Source organism: Stylophora pistillata, chromosome 1 (genome assembly GCF_964205215.1).
Source record: "Stylophora pistillata chromosome 1, jaStyPist1.2, whole genome shotgun sequence".
Lineage (NCBI taxonomy): Eukaryota > Metazoa > Cnidaria > Anthozoa > Scleractinia > Pocilloporidae > Stylophora > Stylophora pistillata.
The window spans coordinates 9,958,265-9,978,886 of NC_142519.1; the positions used below are offsets into that span (position 1 = coordinate 9,958,265).

The window sequence follows — 20,622 nt, forward strand, 5'->3', positions numbered from 1 at the left end:
GGTTGTTTCCTATTAACCTCTAGCTAAAGAGAAAACCACGCTTGCTGGCAGTTCTTAGAGGTTTTTGGGATCTGCTGTAGCAGAGGGCAAGAGGGTTACCTGTTCACTTTCGGTTACTGGTTATTTCAGTTATTGATTACCTGTTCACCGTCGGATTCTTTTTAAAGTTTTATTGTTAGTTTATAAGGCCCTAAATGGTATGGCACCATTATATATCACGGAATTACTTAGTTATCGCACCTGTTCACGTACGCTATGCTATACTGATCAAAAATTTCTGGCAGTTCCGAAGTCAAGACTTAAAACATACGGAGACAGGGCCTTTTCCCTTGCTGCACCTAAACTCTGGAACGAGCTGCCATTAGATCTTAGAAGTTTAGATACACTTAATTTATTCAAGAAACACTTAAAGATTGATCTTTTTAAAAAAGCATATAATGTTTAACTTTTTGATAATTTGGAATAGGATTTACTGTGATATTTTTATAAATAAGTCTGCAAATAGGTTTTTAATTTATTCATATTTTATTACCAGCGGGATCTTTTTAATTATTTTAATATTATGAATTGTAAAGCGCTTTGGTCAATTAGTGGAGTTAGCGCTATATAAATTATGTTAAATTAAATTAAGAGGGCATGTGTCTCAGAGTTCAGTGCTTCAGGATGTAACCGAGAATGCAATCTAGATTGTAAACGAGAGCAAACTACAGGATGTAACAAACTGGCACTGTACGTTACAGTTCTATTTAATTAAGCAGAAACTAGTTATTACGTAACTTTAAGAATCATTTAATAAATTCCAATAAGAAGTCTCTATTAAAGAAAAGAACATCGCTATGACAAGCCTGGCTACTTACAATTAACAACGAAGCTGGTGTGCAACAGCTAAAACTGTATCCTGTTTTACGGAACAAAATATGGAATATTACCATCACCAGGGAAACGGCTCAGACACCCGTGATGTCTTGGATTCTCACAGGGCTTGAAACTACCCGGATCATACTCGACATAACTATGTTTTAATCCTAGCTTAATCCACGATTGCGAATGCTTTAAGATTTCTCTTCCGTATCGATTTCTAGCATACAAACCAGGACTATAGGGTGTATAAATCCACTTTCCATGAATGTTTGCTTTCGTAAATGTTGTGTGCTGTCTACCTAGCTCTGGTGGAAGATTCTTTGCATTGCTGGCGCCCATGAGTCCCCACACCTCAATATAAAATGAGTTGAAAGTAACCTTAGAATAACCATCAAGTATATCTGGCTTATTATATTTCAGTGGTTCGTAATTACTGAGAGTATAACCATTTTCCCGAAAATATTGGATGGTGTCTTCCTTGCTGAAGATTTCGATAGCCTTTGCTGATACAAGTATGTCTCCGTCAAGGTCCCAAGGGAGAAGACCATTACCTTTAACACCACCTAGTGCGGAGCCAGCGTTAAGCTCGAGTGAAATGTTGTGGGCATCAGTGAATTTCTGAAAAAAAGACAATGCATCCGCGTATGCTTCCCCGCAACAAACTGGCAGTAATTCACTGTGTGCTCTGCATGTAAAACCAATATCTTTACAGGAAAAAGAATGCTTTATCCCCCCGGGTAGTAACACTCGATTAAGTTGCCACTTTTTAGCCAAAGGTGTCCAGACATTTCTATCATTTCTCTTGGAATATGACCAGTAATCTGTTGTAAAATACATAGCATCTGGACATGACATAACTAGGCTGCCTTCTTGGACAATACTTGAAAACCAGTCTTCAAACACAACTTCATTTGGAAGCTTCTCATCTAATTTAAAAAGACTTTTTTTGGTGACAAAAGGTCCTTGTAGATAATCACAGAACATACACTCATTCTTTGAGTGAAAGTATCCTTCTTGGTACTTTAAGACGTAGTTCTTCATTGTAGTTTGAACACATCCTGCTTTCCAGTGACCAGAGAAGTTACGGTACGATCCACCAGCGACTCCAACATGTGGTATCTGACTGATGACACGAATCTGCCTCTCAAGTTGTGTTAGCCATGTGAAGTGAAACACATCACGTGCAATGAGCACATAAGGGGTAGAGGCTTTGCCTGCCAGTGTGTTCCACCCTTTAACTACGTGTGCTTTATCAATCCAGACAACGTCAACATTTTCATACTTTTCGACAGCTTCTCTTACATTGTTACTACTCGTTGCCAAATAAACCTGAACTGTTTGGTAGGTGTCTGATATGCCTTTTAAAACCGTTTTAATGTGACCCTCATCTTGTTTGGGATACGCAACAGTGTTAAACAGCACACTTAAAACAGAACGAAGAGGTTTAACATTGGTACAGTTGTTCATGATCCAACCTTTCTCATACAGTGGGTACCCATAATTTGTTCCTTTGTAAACTTCTGGACACACATCCAAAGGTAACTTAGTATCACCTCTGACATTCTCGCCTGCTTCAGTGGATAGTTGTTGTGTGTTATCAAGACGCTTTACTACTTCTCCTATCCTCCGAACCAGTATCGGTGAAACTTTGTTCTGGAGTTGCAAACTTTTCATTTCAAGATAAACTTCAGCCAGTTCATTGGAGATGCTTTTTTTAAAGCTGATGTGTTCGTGGCAGGAGCAGTCTAATCTGTGAAAAGAAGCCCTTGTTTAATTCTTTAGATTCCTGATTTATCACGTCAAAGTACTTTTAATTTTCACAACATTCAAAAAAGTTTTCTTTTGTTCATCAAAATATCGTTATAACTTAACCAAAGTAAAGCGCGTGCTCTGATTGGTCAATTTAGCGTCCCCCATTTTTCCATGGATGTACGCTGCTGACGTGAGCAAATGCAAAGACTATTTTTCCGCGCGCGCTTGTCTTTTCTGGTCACGTAGGATTTGTTAAATGAAAGGGAACTCTTTAGCTACAATGATTGTATCAATGTTATGTTATAAAACAAATGGTAAACACCACAGCGTACACTATTGAGTTATGGATGCACTTGGGAGGTTTGCTAAGCACTCAAGAAGCTAGAGTGAGGCGTGAGTAGTCCAGTGGTCAGTGCGCTGGACTCTGGGTTAAACGGCCCGGGTTCAAGTTCTGGCTGGGACTTAACGTTGTGTCCTTAAGCAAGACACTTCACTCACATTGTTTCGTCTTCTCGGATAGGACGTAAAGCCGGAGGTCCCGTCTCTTAAAGGGTAAGAGGTAAAAGACGTTAATTTCCCACGCACGAGATTACTGTGTGCTGGATGTCCTTCCCTGAGGTGGGTTGGGTGGGAAAACAGCAGGTCCACATCAGCTTATACAGTTGCCAATCAATTCAACCTGCTTGAACAAATAAACATGATGATGATGATGATGATGATGAGAGTCGCTCTCGGCTATCGCCTCGAGCGACTCTTACGCTTCTTTCGTGCTTAGCAACCTCCCGCGTGCATCCATAACTCAATAGTGTACACTGTGGTGTTTACCATTTGTTAATTATAACATAACTGTCTGTTAGAAAAAGAAAAAAGCTTGTCAAAGTTATGATGGCTTTACAGTAAATGTAAAACTATACCATAAGGAGTTTCAAAGTAAAAGTAAGCACTAAATTCAAGTATGGAATGAAAAGAAAAACGCAGTGAGTGTCTCAGTCTAGCATTCTAAGCTTTTGTTCGTCAGAAATCCTTAATGGACGCTTCCGTTTTACCAGGAAAACTAATAGTTCATTCTACGCCGAACGAGAAAGATCCAGGTACAAGAGAAACTATGTGTCTGCTGGGTGATCACCCATGAGGGAATATAAGTTAAAATTAATTGAATATATCAACAAAGTTGAAATGGTAAATTGGCCACCGTTACGGTTATAAAAGCTGACTTTTCGAGCGTTAGCCCTTCGTCAGAGCGAATAGAGGAATTGTGGGTTGTGTGTGCTTTTAAAGGCAGAAAATGGAGCTACGTGATTGGTGGGAACATGGCAACGAGAAAAACACGAATAAATTAGTGGAATGAAAAGCGTTCGTTGACACGTGTGGGATTTAGACTGCCGGTTTGAAAGACGAGCCTTTGTTCAAGAGTTTTGCAGCTTTCCGTGCTAACTAAGTGTAAGGAAAGACCGCCGATTGCCATATGTTGGTTAGAATGATTGGGTAAATTAAAATGTCTGGCGACTGGTTTCGATGTGTCCTTGTCATTCCTCTCCACGTCGCGAAGGTGTACTCGGAATCGGTCACCTAGTCTTCTGCCTTTTTCGCCGATGTAAATCTGTTTGCAATAAGTGCAAGTTATGCAATAGATTACATTCGCGGACGTGCACGCGAAGTGATCGGTGATCTTAATGGATCGTTTGGGTCCCGACATTTTCTCAGTGTTGCGAATGAAAGGACACGTTTAGCATCGTGCACGAGCGCATTTAAAAGTGCCTGGTTGGTCATTAGTCTGAAAAGAACTTCTGACCAAAAAATTGCCTATGTTTTTGTCGCGTTTGAATGAAATGAGCGGAGGCTGCGAAAAGATAGTGCTTGTCTCTGGATCGTTTTGAAGTAATTTAAAGTTTTTAAGAATGATATATTTAACTGAGTGGTTGTGAGGGTACGTTAAAATTAGTTTTCAACTACGAAGGAGAAATTCAGTATCCCAATATCATTAAGGAATAAATTGTTAGAGGAGTACCCCTCACCAGGAACATAATGCATCTAATAATAATGATAATAATAATAATAATAATAATAAAAATAATGATGGTTTATTAAAATACACATAGTGGCATAAAGACTATGAATTACAATGTGCTTACATAAGTTACAACAAGGAATAAAATTACATTTGTTTCAAAGGGACTGGGATTACAGGCTAATTACAGATTATTTACAATTCAGATATAGATAAAATACTATAATAGAGATAACCAAACTCAGAAGATTAGTTGTTTTTCACCATTGCTGGGAAAAAAGCTAGAACCAAAGCGTTTTGTTCTATACTGAAAACGGCTGGAACTACTACTGTTCCTAAGATGGTAAGAGAGACACTCGGATCGCACGGGAGGGAGGAGACGGTGCAGCTGGCAGACCGGATTATTTTTGATATTGTGCCACACTTTGAGACACAGGTGGGCGCGTCTATCCTCTAAACTGGTAATGTTGGCTTGCACAACGGCCTGTTGATAGTGGAGGTCAGGATATACGATTCGCAGGGCCCTTTTCTGGATAGCCTCAAGCTGGTCAATGAGGAAGCGAGAAAGGTAGGAAGCCCAGACAACAGAAGCTTAAGAGTATTCAGAGCGAACCAGAGCGCTATAGATGGTGACAAGATCCACTGGAGGGACCCCAGCGCGATTCAAGACCCTGAGGATGTGCAGTCGCTTGGACGCCTTGGAAACTATGTCGTTGGTGTTATCGTTCCACTTCAAGGTATTACTCAGGGTCAGACCAAGTACTTTGTGGGGTGACACAGCCTCTAAATGTAAATTATTGATGGAAAGCATTGGAGGAACAGGCTTTGTTTTGAGTGGAAAAATGGTCATGATCTTGCATTTTTTGAGGTTGAGATTCATGTTGTTCTGCTGGGCCCATTGCGAAATGCAGTCGATGTCGTTCCGCAGAAATGACGCTTCCCCCATACTGGTAACCTCAGATATTGTTACATCATCGACGTACTTCCAGTGGCTCGAGCGGAGGGAGGAGTGAATGACCATGTCATTAATCATTATCAGAAAAAGGATTGGGCCCAATTTGGTGCCCTGCAGGACACCGGCATGTACGGGCATCCACCCTGAAATGGAGTCCACGAGCTTAACAGCCTGGCCCCGGTTGTTCGAAAGCCGATTAGCGCTAACTCTCGATTAAATCACCCTAACCCAAGATTAGAATCTAACCCACGATTAGTTTCTGTTCCTGAAAGCGCGATTAGCACTATCCCTGGGTTAAAATAAAGGTTAATTTCAACACACCTAGCGAGGTGGATTAACTCACTAATCGAGGGTAAACTTTCCCCAAACAAAACAAAATGGCCGACTTATTGCTTGGCGGATTAGGCTTAATGCCGGCCCCAAGAAGGAAAGAAAGGACATTTAGGCTTCCAGACGACTTTTCCCTGGACGATTTCACAGATGAAGAATTGAGAAGTCGATATCGTTTTGGTCGAGAGTCCATAGAATTTTTGTCTGAGCTCCTTCGCGACGATCTCGAAAGAGATACATCTCGAAACCATGCCTTGTCGACAACTGTGCAAGTCCTTGTAGCGTTGCGCTTTTTCGCCTCCGGAAGCTTTCTTCAAGTTATTGGAGATACTCTGGGATTGTCAAAATCAACCGTGTCCCGAATTATCAGCCAAGTTTCCCTTGCCCTCGCACAGAAACAAGGAAACTTCATCAAGTGGCCATCGACCGAAGCAGAGATATTTCAAAACAAACGCGGTTTTTTCACCAAGAGGGGGTTTCCTGGGGTGATTGGTTGTGTTGACGGCACTCACATCAAGATTCAGGCACCACATCAAAACGAAAACGATTTTGTCAATCGTAAAGGGTTTCATTCCATAAATGTGCAAGCAATTTGCAATCACAAAGGTTAATAACAAACTAAAATATCATCACAGTTAGTGTTTCATAAAAATTGTAAAATAACCTTTGACAGGGAGGGGAACTCCCCTGAGAGGTTTTTTAGATTGATATTTCTAGCAAACCAGCTGCTATGGGTTGCATTGATGGGAGTTACTAGATTGTAGTTTCATATATTCAGGATATGGGAGTAGTGATAAAAATTTTTTTTTGATTAGGAATTAAGGGTATAAAAAGGAGAAGATCTGAGTCAATATATTGTTGAACATTTCAGTTCACATACATTCTGTTCCCAATTGACAACCTTTTTTTAAAACAAAAATAAATGAAATCATTTGATTCAAATGGTGTGGGTAAAGTTTGGTTTGCAAAAACACATGGAAATTAACCAAGATTATTACACCAATATTTTAATAACAGTATAAAAAAGAAAAAAAGAAGGAAAAAAAAAAAAGAAAAAATGTGAGATGTCTGTGAATATATTACACAGCTAATGGCCAAGAGAGTGCAGCAATCAGCAGGGACTTCACAATGATGCAGCCCCCCCAATTTTCAAAACACAAATGAAATAAATAATGAAAAGGTTATGCAAGTAAATTAAACATTTGAATCAGTTACCTCAGTTAATCATAGACACAATTATTGTGGTTTCTCTTTGCAGTACATTGTTGTAATAAACTGAGATGAGATTTTCTACATCATAGGTAAGAAATGGTCACATTACTTATTTGCTGTTTCATTTTAGGCATGTTTACTAACATTGTAGCACGATGGCCGGGCAGCACCCATGACAGCTTCATATTTAGGGATTCAAGAATTGGACAACAACTTAATAACCAACACCAGTCCCTGGAAGATGGTTTACCGTTAGGTGACAGTGGTTACCCTTGTAAGCCTTACCTGATGACCCCTTACCTGAATCCAGTCACAGACAAGCAGCAAGAGTTCAACAGTGCCCACAAAAGAACAAGAGAGGCAATAGAACAAGCCTTTGGCTGGTGGAAGTGAAGGTTCCATTTAATTCATTCTGAGATCAGAATGAAGCCAGAAAAAGTATCCATCATCATTGGAGCATGTGCAGTTTTACATAACATTGCAATTCTGAGAAATGAACCTTTGGATGGCCATGCTGAGGCTGATGATCAGCCTTGTCTTGTTTGCTTCCATGGTCCTGAGGATGGCAAGGTCATCCGAGACCACATCTGCAACACCCTTTTCTAACAAATTTTAATTTTTGTATTTCTGCCTAATGCAATCAGTTTTTCTTGTAATGTAACTTCCCATAAAATATAAAAATTCACAGATAAATTGAAGGGGTTTCTGGTTGAAGAAAAAAACATTACAATAATTTTTGACTCAAGAATCTGTTTTATTGCATCAAAATACATTTTAAACACGAAGGCACGCTATAAAAGGAGCCATAGGTCCCACTGGACCATTTGTTAATCAACCGTCGTGTAATGTAGAACTCTTAGGGTCAATTCAGCTTGAGCTAAAGCTACTCCAAAGCAGTGAACAGTGGGCACATTCCTCAAAATTTTTTTCATGTCTTCATCATAATACAGGAATTTTTGAGATTTGTATTTCCTTTCTCCAATGGAAACTGTCTTTATTTGCGGCAGTAAATTTGAGATCGAAGTGGGTGGTTTGCACGTTACCTCACGCCACCATGCTGGTGGAAGTAAACAATAAATATCTCATTAGCTCCTTTTGTTCGTCTACCAGCATTTGAATTTGACCCGTACACGTCAACGGTGAGTGACAAATGAGCCTAGGTCTTCCCAGGGAAGACTTCCTTATATAGTGCGCCTTTGTGTTTAAGAACAGAATACATTGTTTACTTTTCATTATAAATTATACAAGAAGAACATTTGCCCAAAATAATTCTTTTGGAGGACTTTTTACAATATTCCTCATTTAAAATGAATCAGTGTCAGCAACCACAAAATTTGCATTTAATGCACTTCCGAAGGTTTTGTTGGCATTCACCTGTTGCTCCAAAAGATTAATTTGTAATTACAATTTCTGTTTTTTTAAGAATCAAAGTTTCCTTCTGAGTACACAGGCATTCATACTGCTTTTTCAGAACATCATCATTACTGATTCTTTTTGCAGGCTTCTTCCGTTCATCAGCCTTGGCTGATGAAGAATGCACATCTTCAATGATGCTCAAACAGTCTTCTTCAGTCCCAATCTTTGCAGACTCTGATGGTAAATGAGCATCTTCTCCTATAAAATATTTCAAGCACAATTCAGGTTTCACTCAGGCTCAAAGAGTGTGAATTTAGTTTTATGCATCACATAATGAAACAACAGAAGGAGCATCTCTCCCACAAGGAATCTTAAGCTTTAACATGTACAAAAATAAATTATTCAAATTCGTACAATGAATTTGTGTACTAGTAGACTTAACTCAGTGAAATCATTTACGAAAATGCTTACAAAATCTGAAAGTCATGTACCAAAAGTTAGGCTTCTTATAGACAGATAAAGTGGAACCAGAGTGAACTGCCAATGAGAACCGTACCACAGTTTAGTGACCGAAAAAGTAGGACATAATAACAGGAACAACAACAAATTATTTCATCAATCACAAACCTAAACAAAGTTGCGTCAAGACGAAATGATAAAAACTAGTTATTTATAAATAGCCGTTCGTAAATAATTGAAGAACACTCCTTAGTAAAACATTAATAAAGAAAAAATAGGAGCACTTTGTCTTTGACAAAACAAATTTTAACCAAATTATAAACTGTATCCAAGACATTCTTCGAAATCAAAGGTTTTTGTCTGATTCCTCAGATCGCTTTGCAAAGTGACGGAGCTATGCAATTTTTGATGAATGAATTAATCAAGAGAATTACTAATAGTCCGTCATGGAACGTTCGTCTAGAGTCAGCTTAAACAGGGTTTAATCGAATGCAACCCTGTAAATGCCGCAAAAGCAGCAAACCGGTTTGGAATTCTCCGTGGCAGCCTCCGTTTCGTGAAGTACACTCATGAAATGCGATGGGATAATAAATTAAATAAGGTAAAACTTGATTAATACAGTTATGGATGTAGGTTAAGAAAAAAAAAAAAGAACGTGCAAACTTATCTTTTCCTCCCTTGTGTCCGAACATTTTGTACGCTCAAAGACGGGAAGGCGATTGATGAGCTGAAAACCCCGCCGAAACAACATGGCCGGTTGACCGTCTACAATTTTAAAATTTTTGGTAACCTAGAAACAATTAAACAACAACAAACATATGAAACATATGTGTGAACTGCGGTTATGAGACGTCTCATAACCGCAGTTCACACATATGTTTCATATGTTTGTTGTTGTTTGATTTATCATCTACGGGTTTATATCGAATTAATTTGATGGCCTGCTCCCAGTTGGCTTGTTAGCTCAATTGGTAGAGCGCTGCACTAGTATCGCAGAGGTCAGTGGTTCGAATCCCGTACAGGCCTGAAATTTTTTTCAGGTCTGATTTCCACTATTGCTCAAATAGTGCTTTACTGCGAAGGATCGTTCTCATATACGTCTCATAACCGCAGTTCACACATATGTTTCATATGTTTGTTGTTGTTTGATTTATCATCTACGGGTTTATATCGAATTAATTTGATGGCCTGCTCCCAGTTGGCTTGTTAGCTCAATTGGTAGAGCGCTGCACTAGTATCGCAGAGGTCAGTGGTTCGAATCCCGTACAGGCCTGAAATTTTTTTCAGGTCTGATTTCCACTATTGCTCAAATAGTGCTTTACTGCGAAGGATCGTTCTCATATACTAGAAACAATTGTTTACAAACCTGTCTCAAAGCCAATCAAACCGCTGAACGCCGGCGTGTCCTCAAGCACCTCAATTATCTCTCTGCTGGCAGCACTCGGCGACTGTGGAGTTTGGAGGCCGACCACCCCCAGTTACCTTGATCTCCCTCTTGAATTCTGCTAATTCTTTCTTGGCGATGCTATGGAGATTTTTCCACTTGTCTTTTACCTCCATAACCGTTCGCTTAGCTGTTCCGACAGCATTTACCGCTTGGGTTATTTCTTCCCAGAGCATTTGTTTCTTTTTGTTGGTCACAGCATTCGTTAACTTGGACTGGATTAAGTCCAGATTTTTTTTGACATTATCGGTGATGATTTCAATCTCATAAACTGAAAAATTCTGTATTCTTTCTCTATCTTTCGTTTGGTTTCCATTTCCATGTGCTCTCACTTTCCGCCATTTTTTCCCTCCAATATTTTTTTGTTCGCGCGTAGCCGCGTAGCTCCTAATAACCGGTTTGACTGGTTTAATCTCAGCTTAATCGTGGGATAGTTAATCGAGGGATGAATCCGCTTTCAGGAACGTTATTTTAAACCTAGATTAGCTATCCTTGGGATAAGAAATTTAATCGTCGATTAACCTCTAATCGAGGGATAATTTAATCGTCGAGTAACCTCTAATCGAGGGATAATTTAATCGGTTTTCGAACAACCGGGGCCTGGTGGCGGCAACTGAGGAAGCTGCAAATCCAGCTGATCAACCATCCTCTACCACCAAGATGGATTAGCTTGGTCACCAAGATGGTGTAGTCAATATGATCAAATGCTTTACTAATAAAAGTCTAGAAAGCACACACGGAGAAACTTGCCAGGACAGTCCAGGAACGACAGCGAATTGTGCAGCATATCAAATAGGCAGCAGGTTATAGAAGTACCTTTAAGGCTGCCGAACTGTTGAGGATCAATCACAGGCGGCCCAAGCTCTCTTTAAGAACCGCACAAGGAAGACAATTTGCATATCGATTCATAAGGATTTATATGGGATTTTCTGCAAGATATCCATGGAGATAGTTAAAAGTGAAAATATTAAATAAAAATGGCTTACCTTATTCTATACGTGTGTTTTTTTTGCTCCTGGTGGCGTTATTTTACCGATTTAACTTGATTAAAGCGGTTTTTTTAAGAAAACCAGGATTAAAAAAAAACCACTATAGTGCTCCGTCTTAAAACTTATCTACGCTGTATCGGTCTTGCCTCTATATTTATATTCGTTACTTTGGGCCGATTGGATCACTGCTGATCCAACGTACAAGAGTAGGATTATCGTCCACGGTTGCTTGCTGAACATTTCACAGTTAGATAAGAGTCCTTCCACCGTTCTGGAAACGCGCCAGATGACACTGAGCAATTGAAGATCGTAGATACTGCTGGTTCAGCAAGCTCGGGTGCAAATTCTTTGAGGAGGCGCTCAGGAATGCCATCCGGCCCTGAGGCTTTGCAAGCACTAAGACCAAGTAGCTTACGACATACAGATGAAGTGGTAATAGTTGGTGGTTGGTCCAGCCATGGTAAGAAGGAAGGAAGTGTGGCGGTGTCGAGTGGATGAATGTCAGATGTAACAGATATGAAATAACTATTCAGGCGAGTGGCAAGGGTTTTATCCAAGATAATGTTGCCATGTTCGTCAGGATAGCTTAACTCGGAACCGGAAGAAGATTTGCCAGAAAGCTTGTTCACCAGGCTCCACCAGCCACGAGGGTCTGAGGTTTTGACACTCATCACCTTGCGGGTGAAGAATTCCTTCTTGCGCTTACAGATTGCCATGCGCACTTTATTCCTGAGGAGTCGCCATCTATCGTTAGACCCAGAATGATTAAATTCGGCAGACATCCAGGGTTTGTCAGTTGGATGTATTTTGACACTTTTTGCCGGGAAATAGATGTTGATTGCGTTGCAGAGGTCGTCAGAAAACGACGATGTCAGACTATTCATCGGTAAGGAGTCAACTGCGCACGTGTGGGCAAACCAGCTATGTGCACTAACCCATCTCCCAAAGGCGTTGAGTGCCGACTCTGGAAAGCGACGCATTTTAACTACTTTTTTCCTGGCCGTTAGTTTGCTAGAGCCATAGTTGGAATTAGGTACCCAGTAGACCGATCGGGGGTCAGAAGACTAAGTGCGCGCTTACAACAGGCTTGCTATAATAAGAAGCTAGATTTGATATCATATTATTACCCCAAGTAGGCTCGGGGACAAGCTGTTTTAGAATGTGGTTTGCTAGAATTTTCATAACGTCTAGGTTATTAAAATCACCCAAAAGTACCACTCCGCAGTCTGGGTGCATCAGGGAAGTACGTAGCACCAACGATGATGCCAGATAGTGGACGAGGTTGGCGCGGAGAAACATAAAGAATATCTAACATACCTGGAATAAAATGCTGATAGCAGTACTATAACGAACACCACGAAAAATAACCAAAAAATCTGTAGTCTAGACATCGTCAAAACAGGGGAGAACGACACCTGTCGAGGGAAAAAAGAAATGGGCAGTTAAGACTGTAAATGGCTGCTGCTGCCGCATTCCACGTATTTTTGAGTACTCTGTTCCACCATAGAAATATGATTCATTAATACACTGACTAATAGACACTAAAACAACATTTAAATGGCAACAAATAATCATATTAACAATAAAGTTTCCACGATGTGCAGATCAAACCTATCTAAATGGATAGAGCGCTGGATAGAGCGCTAGATAGAGCGCTGGACTGTTGTGCGGGAGGTCGAGGGTTCGAGTCCCGGTCGGACCAATACTCAAGGTCTTAAAATAATTGAGAAGAATATGCTACCTTTCTATAACATCAAGAAATGGTTTAGATCTTCTAGTCTTCTCGGATAGGGACGAATCAATGGAGGTCCTGTCTCCTGCAGGGTTAGGGGTACGAGACGTTAATTTCCCACGCACGAGATTACTGTGTGATGGATGTCCTTCCCTGGGGTGGGATGGGTGGGTTTGTTGGAGCTTAAACCTCGTAGGGGGACCTATGTCCTATTGTTTCTGCTCCAGAACTTGGTACAAATCCTTAAATACTTAATAGATATTTCTGCGAGGAAGAGTCGTTTCTTCAATGGCGTGCCGGAGGCACAACTGTGAAACTATTTTGAGATGTTTATCATCTTTTGTGGAGTCTCGGTAGGAACTGAGAAAATTATATCTTCAGATCAAATGGGCATAATTCGCTGATTAAAACGGTACAAAAAACATTTTCCTCTAAATTTTCATGATGCGCTTCTCACACCTTTTAAGACATTTCTGCAAGGAAAAACTTTGTTTTTCACACACCATCCTGAAATGATCGTGAGATGTTTATCGTCTTCTGTAGTACGCTGAACAAACAATGAGTAGCATCGGGAGACAGTGTGATCACGAGCTAATTCCGAGTAACATTCGAAGCGATCCGAAGAAATCGTCACCAAGCGTTGAACGACCGAAGATGTTTAGAAACAAAAAAAAAAAGCCAAGCAGGAGAAATATCGGGTAAAACTGACTTGGCAGACTTCGTCGGTTGTGAGCTAAGATGTCGTTCGTATTCTATTGTTAAACTGACGCACTGACTCACTCACTCAACAGAACAACATTATGGCTTCGCCTCCATAGGAGGCAGTAGCCATAAAAAAAGAAAGCGATTAGAGTTGCTGTTGTCGTTTTATGGAGTTCTTCAGTACAACACAAGGTCCACAAGCCAAAAAATAAATAAATAAAGAAGCGTTTCCTACGACCATCAGTTTTACCTAACAGGTCATGACCTACCCACTACTACATCCAAACTTAGAGACAGTACGGAAAAAGCAACCAAGTGGTACGAATCTAATCTATTAGTTGGTAACCTTGAAAAATACCAAACCTTAATTATTGGTAGCAACAATAACTCTGAAAATAACATCGAATAATGCGCTATCTTAGTAAACAAAGAGAAAATCAACACTACCGCTACTCTCCAACTTCTCGGAGTCACAATTGACTCAAATTTGAATTCAATAATCACATAAATACTATCTGTAACAAAGCCAGTCAAAGGATTGGTGTGCTTATGAGACTCCGCAACTTGATTCCAACAAATACAAAGTTACAATTTTTTAAGGCAACCATTCTACCATATCTAACCTACTGCCATCTCACATGGCATTTTTGTAAATCTAGTGATAGTCGCAGATTGGAGAGAGTTCAAGAAAGAGGCCTAAGGGCTGTATTCAAAGATAAACACTCCACCTATGAACGTTTGCTGCAGAAAGCTAATTTACCTTCGCTACTAAACAGACGCTTACAGGATATATGCATTTTAATGTACAAAGTTAAACACAACCTTAGCCCTTTGAATATTTGTAATATATTTCTATAAGAATTGTTTTTAAAAGCTTGAAAACACCAAAATTTTAAGTACGTTGCAATGCTACCATCATAAATCCTAAAATTTAAAACTACACAATATCGATGGCTAAAAAACATATTCTAATTTCTCAACCGAAAGGAGTGCTTTTTAAAATACCATTCTCGCATCATGGCGGCCTCGAGGTCACCTTCAAACAACATATCAATCATAAAACGCCATAAAACGCGGTGATAAAAAGTTATTTCGCCAAAAAATTTGACACTTACTTTCAGTAACGCCTTATCTTTGTTCCCATTAGATTTGGAGACGAAAATAAGCGATTTTCCCTGTATAAAGTTACGATATTGAGCGAAGGTACCGACGCGCGTCTAATAATTACAAAAGAATATATTTCTGTTGCTACGCAACGAGGTTTTGTTTGACCCCAAACAATATGGCCGCTACAAACCGTGGAAGGGTCTATTGTTATTATTCAGTTCAATTTCGATATAAATTGATGGAAATCCTCTCCCCAGCTCTCCAACATATTACATGGCGTACCTTCTAGGGTCTGTGTATTAAAGCCACATAAATGGTAGTCTGCTTCGCAGCTGTCTTTCGGGATGTCATCCCGAAAGACGGCTGCGAAGGAGACTACATAAATGGTGGTGATGTGGTACAATTTGTCAATGTTGCTATATAGCTGAATACAAGGTCTGCGTGGTTGTCTACTAATTAAAAGTTAATACTGAGAAGAAAATTACCCGGGTCTACCTGTTTCCTTATGTGGGGCTTTTCTTGCTTCAAGTATTCGGACAAGAAAAGCTCTCTTTTTTTCCCGCATCTCAACGGTCTAACTTCCTCACAGCCAGACACTATGAATAATTCTATTTTTAAGCGTAAACTGCATATAACTATACAACGAGCAAAGAACGTTTCATTTAGGGAATAACCATAGTAAGAAAGATAGATAGATAGATACTTTATTATAAACAGATGATATTTTTTATTATAAACAGATGATAGATATTTTTTACACAGATGATAAAAAAGGAGGTATAAAATATTACAACTTCGTCGTTAAGAAAGAAGGAAAATTATCTACATCTTATAAATATGGCTAAAATAAAACTGTTCTTCAAGCGCTCGGTTTTGCATATGGGGAGAGTGAAATCACTTTTGCGCCTCAGTGCGTATCTAAAACTCTTCCTTTGGGGGAGGAGGCTGTGGAGTCTATGGGTGGGGTTACGGACTATCTCGTCATACAGATTGGTTGAAATTTTTTCCCTCCTCTCGTGAAGTTTCGGTAGGCCAGCCGTTTCTAGGGCTACACTATATGACAGGTCAGGATAGATGATTCTGAGTGCCCTTCTTTGGATCCGTTCCAAATCTTCGCTGATGTAGTTTGGTAGAGAACGGTGGAATACAGGACTTGCGTAATCCAAGACGGGCCTAATACATGTCACATAGAATTGCACAAGTTCGCTTGGTGCTACTCCGAATCTCTTGAGTTGTCTCAAAAAGTAGAGACGAGAGGAGCATTTTCTACTTAGTTCAGAGGTGTGCATATTCCACTTTAAATCGTGGCTAATGGTCACGCCTAGCAATTTGGCACAGTTGACTAATTCAAGGGGTTTCCCATTTAGGACTAGGGGTTCAAAATCGTAGTTGCTGTTAGAGAATCCAATTCGTAGTTCTTTGCACTTGGCCTCATTCAGTTGGAACCCATCGATACTCGCTTGTCTTAAAAGGTCATCCACAGCTTCTTGGAGTTTGCTCTCACTGCCCTTAGTAACTATTTCGGAACAAGATGTGTCGTCCACATATTTCCACAAGTCAGCTGGGGTGTCCAAATCGTTAATCACGATGAGAAAGAACCAGGGACCTAATTTTATTCCCTGGGGGACGCCGGATGGTACAGAGCGCTATTCAGAGTGACAATCTTGAACAAGTTTAACTCTTTGTTTCCGGTCCATCAAAAAGTCGACAATCCAGCTTTTGGTTTGACTCGGAATATCATATGTTGCTAGTTTTTGAACGAGAACACTATGGTCGATAAGGTTAAAAGCCTTACGGAAGTCAAGTAGGGCTACTCTTGCCGTGGCACCATTTCCATCGGTGTTAACAAGCCAATTATGCGTCATGTTGACCAGAGCATGCGTGGTAGACGATTTGGGAATAGATCCGAATTGGCGAGGGTCGATACTTTGTAACACGGCTGGTTTAACATATTTCTCAACAATGTGGTCTTCAGCGAGTTTGGACAAGATAGGCGTGAGAGAAATGGGACGGAGGTGCTTGTTAATATCATTAATGGGCCTTTGTTTTGGGACCGGGACTACATCAGCCTCTTTCCAGGAAGGCGGAAGGCGGGATTCGTGGAACGAGGAGTTAAGGATCACAGAAACTGGTCCCGCCAAGAGATCAGCGTTTTCTTTTAATAACCATACCGGGATGCCGTCTGGCCCTTGTGCTTTGGAGGGGTTGAGTGCGGACAGTTTCATAAAGGTTGAAAACTCCGATATCGTATTTACGGCATGACTTTCGTTGTTGGTTTGTGGTGGATCAAAAGGATTATGGGTAAGAGGTTCAAAACTCTGCATTAGAGTCAGGAACGCTGAATTGATGTAATTCGCCAGATCACCAGGTAAAAAACCTAGGTGTTGCAGTAATTTGCTGGTGCTAACACGCGTTTCTGAGGCAGGTGACATGCCGCTGAGCTTTTTCACCTCTTTCCACCACTCGGATTCCTTGCACTCCCTCAAATGGCTAACCTTTGCTTCGTAGTACTTTGCCCGGCAGATCTTACGCTCGCGATTCACGCAATTTCTAAGCGTTCGAAAGGTGTCCAAATTTCCTTTTGCAAGGGCACGCTGGCGTCGTTTGATCAAGTTCTTGAGTTTATCGTTCAACCACGGTGGCTCGCTTCGATGAATAGTTTTGGATCGCAGGGGAATAATAAAGTCTAGGCCCGTCTTAACAATATTTTCAAAAAGTGTCACTTTCTCCGCGCAGGTCTCCACGGTGTCAAGGAGGCGTGGTACATCAACATTTTCAAGGTACATTTGCATTGCGTGTCTTTTACTAGGTCTCAAATCCCTCGAGATGATTGTTTTCTTTGATTGCGATGATTTTGCTCGAAGCTTGGGCTGGATCTCCACTGAACTGTGATCCGAAAGGCCAATTTTAGGTCGCTCGATGGCTTTATCGTAGAACTCATTCATGTTGGTTAGGATACGGTCTAAAAAGCTTTTCCCTCTGGTCGGAAAGTGAACAATTTGTTTCAGGTTGAAGTTGGATTTGAGAGTCGCTTCGTTTAGGTGAATTAAATCGCCGACAAGAATTCCACTGTTTGGATGTTGGGACTCAATTGATGCAAGGCATTTTAACAAATAATCTTGCATTTGCGAGTCGGAGGCTGACGGTGGATGGTATAAAAATTAAACTCCAGAAATGATACTAGAAAAACCTCAAGGGAGTCGAGTTGGTCGCAGCTTTGCCTACAGGACTTCTAAGACCGGACTTTCGTCGACCTCGGAAAGGTCGAGAACAGAAAAAGGGATAGTTTCCTTAATATACATACACACACCGCCGAGAGTGGCCACCTTTCTGTCCCGTCTGATGATATTGTAGCCATTTATTGCTATTCTTTGTTTTCAACCACGTGACAAAAATTCGCTGCGTCATACGCGGCCGCCATGTTGGGGGATAACTCAGCTTTCAAAATGACTCCTTCCGATGACGTGCTCGATGTGAACCTTCAGTATTCGGATTACTTTGTGGGTCTGGAGGGTCCAACGAAGTCAAGGTACCACGAAAAATAACTGCTTAAGGCTTCGACCGATATGCGTTGAGAAAAAGTGCGAACGTTCAATATCCAGATATTGTAAACTACTTACAAAAACCCAAATGAAGTTGTTGTGTTCGCCAGAGTTGTTCGCGGTTGTGTATTTTTTTCTGATGATCTCGGAGAGAAGCAAACAGAGCAAAATAAAGAACTCTTTTTAATGACCTCGGCTAACAACTCTTGTTTTACTTGGTAATTTGGTTATTTTAACTTAGTTGAAATTGTAAATTGACTAAATTGGCCATCGTAGAGTTAAAAGCTGACGTTTCGTGCGTTACCCCTTTGTCAGAGCGATCTAGTTGATCTTGACACAACAGCTGCAAGTTCAGAAGACATATCACTCATAGTACTCACATTAGCGAGTGATATGGCATATTTCAAGGATCTAAATTTTTGGATTTAGAATTAAGACTTTTTGTGTACCCTCACAATCACTTCAGTGGTGAATCGCCCACAGAGAGCCTGGGACATCCCACTTTGAACATGGTTTCTGGCAGAAAAATGTTATTGCTTCCCATATCTATTGCACGGTAGGGTTATGTGAAGGGTGATCTCATGTTGGGGCAGAGCCTTTTGCTGTGGAGGCTGGTGTTAGAATTAGAGATTTCACCACATGCACACAAAGAAATCCCCCATTACCTGTAAGTGAGATGGATTTTACCTCTGCCCGAAGGAAGCATGAATTGATGGTGGAGGAACAGGTTACTCCTATGGCTACTAGATCCAACCCTGGGATTCAAACAACCAGGACACCCACCCCAACCCCAGAAGAACAGAAAACTATTTTTAGAAGTATTTCTGGCTGTACAGTAGAACCAGCAGTCTTGTCCATTGTAGCACCTTTAAATGAGCTTGTAAAGAAATTGGTTATGTACCCAAGCACTTGCCCAATAGCTTTGTTTTTTGTAGAGAAGGAGTGTTTGTAGTTAGACTACATAGAGTTGTTGCAGCAGTGTCAACAAATATTGCTTGAGATTGCACCTGCTGAGTGTCAAGCGATAGAAGATTCAACCAGAAAGCAGTCACAAAATAAAGTTTGGTACCAAATGGCAGGCAGGCAGGTCATATTACTGCTTCCAATCGAAAAACTGCTTGCAAAACAAATACGACTAAGCCTGCTAAGAGTCTTGTCAAGTCCATATGCTACCCTGAAGCCCATAAGTTTGCAACTGCAGCCACACGTGGATACAACTCGATGCAGTGATGATTTGTAAATATGGAGTTTGAGCCAAAAGGTCAGAAGTGCGGCGTTTCGCAAATTACAGATATGTAAATCTGTAATTTGCGAAACGAGCTCTTTGAAGACTCAAATGATACGTAACTTATTTCTTCCGATCCTATAACACTTTTCGTAGATACAACTCGATGCAGTGATGATTTGTAAATATAGAGTTTGAGCCACAGAAGTGCGCCGTTTCGCAAATTACAGATATGTAAATCTCTAATTTGCGAAACGAGCTCTTTGAAGACTCTAATGATATATAACTTATTTCTTCCGATTCTATAACACTTTTCGTAGACACAACTCGATGCAGTGATGATTTGTAAATATAGAGTTTGAGCCAAAAGGTAAGAAGTGCGCCGTTTCGCAAATTACAGATATGTAAATCTGTAATTTGCGAAACGAGCTCTTTGAAGACTCTAATGATATGTAACTTATTTCTTCCGATTCTATAACACTTTTCGTAGATACAACTCGATGCAGTGATGATTTTTTAATTTGAGCCAAACTCTTTATTAAAAAATCATCACTGCATCGAGTTGTATCCACGAAAAGTGTTATAGAATCGGAAGAAATAAGTTACATATCATTAGAGTCTTCAAAGAGCTCGTGTCGCAAATTACAGATTTACATATCTGTAATTTGCGAAACGGCGCACTTCTGACCTTTTGGCTCAGTCTTTATTTATAAATCATCACTGCATCGAGTTGTATCTACGAATTGTGTTTACGAATCGGAAGAAATAAGTTATATATCGCTAGAGTCTTCGAAGAGCTGATTTCGCAAAATACAGTACGGATTTACTCGTTTCGTTTCGTTTCGTTTCGTTTCGCAAAATACAGTAACGCCCGGTTCAGACGCAGAACTTTTCATGAGCCGAACTCAATTTGAATTTGGACCGACCCAAAGTAACAAAAGTGCGCCT

General features: G+C 40.4%; 2 protein-coding genes and 1 pseudogene across 3 annotated transcripts; all 3 read right to left on the reverse strand.

Annotated features, from left to right (window-relative positions):
* Nucleotides 1-714: 714 nt before the first annotated feature.
* On the reverse strand, nt 715-15,496 carry LOC111322013 (uncharacterized). Its single transcript, XM_088735444.1, has 3 exons — nt 15,403-15,496; nt 12,684-12,781; nt 715-2,611 (listed from the first exon to the last, which is right to left on the reverse strand). The coding sequence occupies exons 2-3, from the start codon at nt 12,755-12,757 to the stop codon at nt 904-906; spliced, it is 1,782 nt and encodes a 593-aa protein (XP_088591570.1). The 5' UTR covers nt 12,758-12,781; nt 15,403-15,496; the 3' UTR covers nt 715-903.
* LOC148741167 (uncharacterized) lies at nt 7,852-12,082 on the reverse strand (annotated as a pseudogene). The gene is made up of 3 exons (XR_015991211.1): nt 11,605-12,082; nt 10,300-10,795; nt 7,852-8,732 (listed from the first exon to the last, which is right to left on the reverse strand). The product of XR_015991211.1 is annotated as an uncharacterized LOC148741167 (transcript).
* Nucleotides 15,497-16,553: 1,057 nt separating the features above from the next.
* Nucleotides 16,554-17,852, reverse strand: LOC148741168 (uncharacterized). Its single transcript, XM_088726239.1, has one exon. It carries the CDS (start codon nt 17,850-17,852, stop codon nt 16,554-16,556), a length of 1,299 nt encoding a protein of 432 aa, XP_088582365.1.
* Between the last annotated feature and the right edge of the window lie 2,770 nt (nt 17,853-20,622).

Bases quoted from the DNA above. Each gene is read 5' to 3' on its own strand.
- LOC111322013 (XM_088735444.1), bottom strand. From the start codon at position 12,757: ATGTCTAGACTACAGATTTTTTGGTTATTTTTCGTGGTGTTCGTTATA. The intron at 2,612-12,683 runs GTATGTTAGATA...TTCTTTTCACAG, and splicing joins CTATCAGCATTTTATTCCAG to ATTAGACTGCTCCTGCCACG.
- LOC148741168 (XM_088726239.1), bottom strand. From the start codon at position 17,852: ATGAATGAGTTCTACGATAAAGCCATCGAGCGACCTAAAATTGGCCTT.